This window comes from Arachis ipaensis, chromosome B03, assembly GCF_000816755.2.
Source record: "Arachis ipaensis cultivar K30076 chromosome B03, Araip1.1, whole genome shotgun sequence".
Taxonomy (NCBI): domain Eukaryota; kingdom Viridiplantae; phylum Streptophyta; class Magnoliopsida; order Fabales; family Fabaceae; genus Arachis; species Arachis ipaensis.
The window spans coordinates 3,261,488-3,268,894 of record NC_029787.2 but is presented as its reverse complement, the minus strand read 5'-3'; the positions used below and the strand labels follow the sequence as shown (position 1 = coordinate 3,268,894).

Sequence of the window (7,407 nt, the reverse complement as noted above, 5' to 3'; positions counted from 1 at the left end):
ATATATATATATATATATATATATATATGGAAAAGTCTAGGAGGCCAGTAATTTTTGTGTTTTGTGGCCAGCACTTAACCATTAAAAGAAAAGTAAGTGATCTCTCACCATTGAATATAATCTCACACCATTAAAAAGACTATTGATGGCCAATTAATGGTTACAAAATACAAAAATTGTTGGTCCCCTAGCACTCCTCATATATATATATATATTTGCTGATTTAGAAATAATAGTTAATTTGGCAAAAATTGAGTGGTCAATTCTAAAATTTTGTTAAGTAAACGATAATACTAATATGACATTAGTAGAAAGAAAAAAGATGTCTTCAAAATAATATGAATAAATTTATCTATTTACTTTTATATATTAAGAATAGATTACTCTTAGTGTGATTGCATGATGACTACGAAGTAATTTAAAATTTAATACTATATTATAGGAAATAAATTTATCCATATTTAATGGTAAACTGTGTCACTTGCCCTTTGGCTTCATTCTTCTTTATAATAGTCTTAGTTATCTTATTACCTTATACTGACAAACTTGTCTCATTATTATTCTACTTAACCCAACAACTTTGATATCAACTAGCAAAGTACATGATAATTACGTAATTAGTGGATAAAATTGTCTAAACCAAAAAGATGTTCGTGTTACATGAACTATATTATTAAATTTGACGTGGATTATTGATGATATGCAGGGAGAGAATAATCTTAGTACTAATAATTAAAATGTATAACCAATAATTTAATTACAATTGTTTCACTATGGGAACGATCACCTTGTGACACAGCAAAATCGCTGACCAAATTTCCCACTTAATTTAAAATATAACAAAAACAATGCAAAAAAATAAATAAAAATTAAACCAATGAGAACAATGAAGAGAGATTATATTGTTGTGTTCCGTCAGAATTTGGAGCAGCGTTGTGGTAGACCAGTATCTTGATCCACAGCTACAACCTCAGAAACATTGTTACACCTTAGAACATCTTGACCCAACTTAGCACCAGCAGCTTTAAGACCCTTTAAAGAAACAGGTTGATTGAATAGGTTCAATGATGGTAATCTTGAAGCTGGTGGCATCTTCAAACTAGGTAGCAATTCTCTAAAATCTTGACTCATTAATGGAACCTCAAAGTCTTGTTTGTTATGTTTGACAACATTGTCCTTAGCACTAATGTGTGCACCTGGCTCCATGTGATTGGTTGAGAAGCTAGCTTGGTTAGGGAAATTAGGGTAAAGACTAACATACCCTCTAAGGTACATCATGTCAATTAGGAATTTTTTCCATGATGCTTGCCACCCATTTGTTCTTGACCTTGGGATTTGAACCGGGTTTGTTTTAGCATCCTCAGTGAACCTCATGTTCATGTAAACATAGAATTCTCTCCAATGTTTAGGGAAGAACACTGCCCCCCAAGAACAAGGTAATTGGTGTAGGTAAGGTGTGTTTGGATGAATGTTTTTGAAGAATTCAGTGGCATTCCATTTGGGCCTTTCTTTAACAACCTCAACAAGCCTTGGTGTGTAGAGTGAAATTGAGGACAATTCAGGGAGAGAAACTTGTGGATCATAGTGGTATGCTAATAATGCATATTTGATCCAAAGGTAGTAGTATGGGGAAACTTCAATGTCATCTTCAAGTAAAAGCCCAAAGTCATCATCATTGGATGGGTACCAACTCTCACTAACTGCCCTAATGAGCCCACCTTGGATGATCCTCCTTCTTAGAGTTTTGGGCCCATGAGGCCACTCAAATGAGCCCACTAGCTTTATTGTTGCCTCATCTACCTTGCTATCCATGTTGAAGGTTATGGGAATTTCATCACCAAGATAGTATGCATTGCTTAGAGATTTGAGGAGCCTTGTTAGTGAAGTTACTCTATTTTGGGTGATGATGTTGATAGAAAGTCTCATCTTGTTCCAATCTGCAACATAAAATTATGTTAAAAGCAAAGAAACTCAAAGATAAGACCACAAACTCAAGTGGATAGTCAAGGTAACGTTTGTTTTGAGGTATTGAGACAGAGACTGAGAGACTAAAATTTAGTATCGTGTTTGTTAGTTCAGAGATTGGTACTAAAATTTCTGTCTCTATCTCTAAAATTTCAGTATTTCAGCCAAAAAGTAGGGACACAGGAGACTGAAAATTTTAGAGATGAATACTGAAACTTTAATAACATTTTATACCTAAAATATTTTCATTTCAATTAATTAATTTCAATTTTACCCTTTGTGCAAATTAAATTAGAGTTTCATTCTTGTTTCAATTCCTGTCTCCCATTTTGCACCAAACAGAATACTGAGATTTATTTCAATCCCTTAGCGTTTGGTAGAGAGACAGAGACTGAAAGAGAGACAGAGACTAAGAGACAGAGACTGAAATAAATTTCAATATTCTGTTTGGTGCAAAGTGAGAGACATAAATTGAAATAAGAATAAAACTCTAATTTAATTTGTACAAAGGATAAAATTGGAATTAATTAATTGAAATGAGAGTATTTTAAGTATAAAATGTTATTAAAATTTTAGTCTCCGTCTCTAAAAATTTCAGTCTCCTGTGTCCCTACTTTTTGGAGGTACTGAAATACTGAAATTTTAGTACCAGTCTCTGAGCCAACAAACGTGATACTGTGTCTTAGTCTCTCAATCTCTGTCCCAATACCTCAAAACAAACGCTAGTGAGTCTTTCCATCTCTGTCTCTCCACCAACTATCTAACAGATTTGACTAAATTATCATCTAGCAATCTTTCCGTCTCTGTCTCTCCACAAACGCTATCTAACAGATTTGACTAAATTATCATCTACCGAACATTAACATAATTCTTACTTGGCAATGCAGTTGAACGGAGATCAGACATCCAAAGCACTTTTGTGACAGAAGCTCTGGGCAACAACACTAAAGTAGTAGCATTAGAAGTGCTCTCTGATGCCATCTTGAGAGCCTTCCTCACATGAGGATCAATGTCATCCACTGTGATCACAACACTAGGATTATGAATCTTGATCAAACCTTTCATGCTAGAATACACTGCCTGTATCACCGGCACCTCTGAATCCGAGACCCCGGAAATGGCCTCTATTCCCAAGTCAAAGATCTTGAACCTCCTCTCCTTGCACACCAACAATGGCCACTTCAATGCCCTTGCAGCATCCTCGCACGGGCAAAATTTCCCACCCGAGACCACAATGTAGGCCTTTTTACCCACTGTAGACCTATTCAAAGAAAGATACACGTTAAAATCAGTCGTCAAAATTAGTTACTATATTTTTATGTATAAATATATACTTATTTTTAAAATAAATTTTGTATTTTAAGGTGTATTCTGCACCTGAACTTGTCAAGAAGTGGTTGAAGTGCTTTAACATGGTCAAGTGTGTGAGCGTAGAAGAGGGCGTCAATGTTTTGAGGGTACATTGCTGCCCATTGTGTAACATAGCCTGTGGAAAGTGCTTTCCACCATTGATCATCTCTAACTTGAACTATGTCCTTGAATATCACTGTGGTTTCTGATACATAGGCTAGCCTATGTTCACTGTCACCCCATGTTTCCTTGTCATTAGGGTCAACTGGGACAACAAATGACCCTGCATTCTGGTACTTTTGAAGCTGATAGCTGCAATTCAATAACAATGTTAGAAATAAGAGACTAAACTGGAGAAATGATTTGTATATTATTGAAGGTATTCCAGTTGTCTGTAATAACTAATAATACAATATAGAGTATTTATAGGTGCTAAGAAAATCGAAATAATAAAGACGTAATATCTTATAATAAATATTCAGATATGCTAAATAATGCTAATTAATCATAATTGATCCTAATTATATTCTAACAAACAAAATAAGAAGGTCAATTTTGATATGAATATTTCTAGTATTCTGTTTCCTAGTGGATAATATTGCAACAGAAGCACACATTCTTAATCAAGTCAAGAGATTAAGAAGAAGTCTCAGATTCAATGGACAATTTTTTTGAAGGCAAAAATGTTGTAATTGTGAGGGTCAAATTGTAATAAGACACTAGTATTAGTTTGGTAGATAACTAACAAAAAGTCTATCTTGAATTTGACTAACATATTGTATTGTGTACTACAACTTGTAGTATGTAGTGTTTTTGAACCTAATGGCAACAACAACTAATTGAACACTACCAGATATTGTTTAGCACAGTCAACTTGATGCTTGTTTGACTTTGACTTATTTGTTCAACTTGTTCTAATTTTTTCACCTATATTCTCATTGTACCAATAAAATAGAATTAAATTATTCACAGAATTTTGCAGGGAAATGAAAGGGTTACCAACCTCAAATGCAGATCTTCACCAGTGGAGAAAGTAAAAGGAGTCTCAATGAAGAGGGTCTTAACAAGTTGAGCAGAGAGAAACCAAGAGCTAGAAAGAAAATCAACCTGCAGAATCTTATCAACAGTGATATCATAAGCAGGATCAGGCAAATACAACCCTGCTTCTTTAGACCTAAACTTTCTATAACTTGGAAATGTAAAATCTTTCTGCCTAAATGGCAAAATCCTCCCAATACTTCCCAACACTGAGTTCTTGTACTTCTCAGTCCCAGCAACATGTGCTAGAATCTCAAGCATTTTCTTCCCTGGAATCATGTCATCATCAACAATGTATACAAGATCAGATTCTGTTTGTAGTGCCATTTGGAACCTTCCATAGTACTTGAAATCATAGCTTGAGCTTATGAAGCTGATCCTTGAATCATTGTAGCTTTCAACAATTCTCTTCAAGGAAACTTCATTTGGGCTACCAAATGATAGCACCCAAGCATGGTGAAAAGGGAGAGTTTGTTGTAGCAATGAATCAATCTGTGCACAAAGTGTCTTTCTCTTGAAATGGTTCAACAAAACTGTGATCTTTGGTTTCCGGTTACTACTTCCCTTTATGTCCCACTTGGATTTCATTGCCATTAACTGAGGTAATGTCTCAGTTCCAATGCTTCTGCTTTGAAACTCCAAAACCTCATCATACAGCTCCCTCTTCAGCTTCATCATTTGAACATCATTGGACTTCTTCTGCATGAAATCAATCTTCTCATACTCACAAACTTGTGATTGGTTCAAAGGTTGTTCTTGTTGATGAGGAGGAACAAGAATGTTCATATTATGATTATTACTATTATCTTCTCTTATGAGAGAAGAAGCAGCTTCTTGGTAGTGTCCAACAACATGGGGTGTGATCATGTATTGCTTCCATTGGTTTGCAATTCTTGTGGCCCATGTGAAATCTGGCTTTGATGTTCTTAGATCAATGGAAGGTCCCATGTAATATAATAAGAATGTTGCATAAACTGCAAAGAAGAATTGGAGACATGTTAGTGCTGTCACCAACTTTGCTGGTGCACCACTCCTTTGGGATTTCATCACTTTGTTGTTCTTTGATCCTACATAGTCTTGGATCACCATCCCTTCTGTCGAATTTCGCCCGAAACCCATGTCGAAAATCGAACTCCTAGATTCAATATCACACCTACACAGAAAATAAAACCAAAGTTAAAGACTAATTCAGTTTCTATTCTCTGTTTATAAGAATAAAACTAAAAAAACATACTCTTAGATACTATTTTCTATAGTTGAGTCTAGAGAAAATGTTGTGATGAGGAAGATTTGGTGATGGAGATAGAAGAATAAGGTTTGTGTGAGTTTTATTATATATTAGAGTGGGGAGAAGTTAAGGAAAAAGGTGATGAAAATTGCAGCAATGGTCACATGGGATAGGTGTATCTATATAGTGTATGCATGGTGCTTAAGAAATTTATAAGTGTAGCAAAACTAATTAAAGTGTTGCCTTCATTCATTACACATATACATATACACTACTTTGTATTATTTTTCTTCCTTAAGACACCATTATTGTAAAGCCATTTTTGGTGCCGTGGAAAAGGCTCACCCCTGCGTTTTTGGCACTACATACCTCCATGGTATGGTAATTAATTCATCATCCTACATTCTTTTTTCTTCTTCAAAAAGAAATCAAATTCCTCTACCTATATTACTTTTTTTTNCGATGTGATGTTTGCGTAAAATTTACTTAACGATAATTAATTAAATATTCGTGTAAAAAAAATAAAAAATTATACTAAAAATATGTGAAAAACATACTTTTTGCTACACACCTCTCTTAAAAAAAAAGACAAATAGGTCATTGGCATTTTGCTCCGCAGACATTTTTTTCTCTGACCATTGAAAAATATTTTTAAGTTTTTGACTTTCATAAAATTTGGACGGATCAGTCCCTGACAGAGGCATTTGGACGGAGGGACTGATCTGTCCAAGTTTTGTGAAGGTTAAGGACTTAAAAATATTTTTCAACGGTCAGGGACAAAAATGTCTGCAGGACAAAAGGTTTGGGACCTATTTGTCATTTTCTAAAAAAAATTTACATAATCATATATAAGCATTTTGATGTTTAGATTATTCTAGAGAAACCTAATAATTCATAAAACAAATACATAAAAAAAAAACATGATTTAAGGGCAAATGGTCAAAGTTAAAGTTCAACTTCTAACAAGATTAATAATATCATCACCTTGCTTAAAATGAGAACTATACGTAAACAAGCATGGAATATATAAGATATATAAATATGAAAACAAAATTTAAGGCGCAAAGAAACATGAGAAAGAACATGGGGTGTTAGAATGAAAGGCATGCATGTATGTATGTATACGTACATTTAATCAAATCAATGGCTTGAATACAAAGATATATATGTAAACAAACACTTTTTTTCTTTTCTTCTTCAGCAAAATATGCAATTGGAGACCTAATAAAGCTAGACCCTTCTTATATATATAGATTCAAGCACAATCAACGGGTGAGACCTAAAAGAAACTAGATAGACCAAAGAAACATTATTATAATATATGATTGACTTTTTATGTGTATGAATAAGAGGATACGTAAATTGAAACTTAGAAGAGAAAAAACTTTAATTTAATTTATTTGATAATGGTTCATTGCCGAACTTAGGCGGGTTCGACGCAACAATCTCATGGTTTTGGTTGGTTCTCTTACACATGACTGACATGAGAGAATTCAAATGAATATTTGGTAACTTTGGCTACAAACAAAGGTTTTCAAATAATAATGGGAACATGCCATGCTCTATATTTGTATCAAATTAATAGGTTTTTTAATTTTTCAATTCTTAGGTTTGCATTTCCATTTTTTTTTTTTTTCTCTTTTTCTGGTGAGTTGCCATTGAAGTTTGCCGATGAAGATTGATTGAGATTGAACATGAGATTTTTTAGATATTTATAGGCTGATAGGTTTAATTATTCTGTAAATTTTTTTATAATTTTATTAAATTTTTAATTAAATCTTATTAAAAATTTATAATTAAATCTTTGTATTGGATAAAAATTTGCA

At 33.6% G+C, this 7,407-nt stretch overlaps 1 protein-coding gene across 2 annotated transcripts; it reads right to left on the bottom strand.

Annotated features, from left to right (window-relative positions):
• On the bottom strand, positions 725 to 6,795 carry LOC107634116. 2 transcript variants are annotated; one of them, XM_021117783.1, is made up of 5 exons: positions 6,711 to 6,795; positions 4,319 to 5,506; positions 3,343 to 3,627; positions 2,841 to 3,226; positions 725 to 1,937 (listed from the first exon to the last, which is right to left on the bottom strand). In XM_021117783.1, coding segments are annotated over exons 1-5 (2,883 nt in total). In that variant the 5' UTR covers positions 6,713 to 6,795; the 3' UTR covers positions 725 to 915. The 2 variants fall into 2 exon arrangements, with proteins under 2 accessions (XP_020973442.1, XP_016193176.2); XM_016337690.2 differs by lacking the exon at positions 6,711 to 6,795 and adding an exon at positions 5,588 to 5,807.

Bases quoted from the DNA above. Each gene is read 5' to 3' on its own strand.
- LOC107634116 (XM_021117783.1), bottom strand. The intron at 3,628-4,318 runs GTTGGTAACCCT...ATTGAATTGCAG, and splicing joins GGTGAAGATCTGCATTTGAG to CTATCAGCTTCAAAAGTACC. The intron at 3,227-3,342 runs GTGCAGAATACA...TTCTTTGAATAG, and splicing joins CCACTTCTTGACAAGTTCAG to GTCTACAGTGGGTAAAAAGG.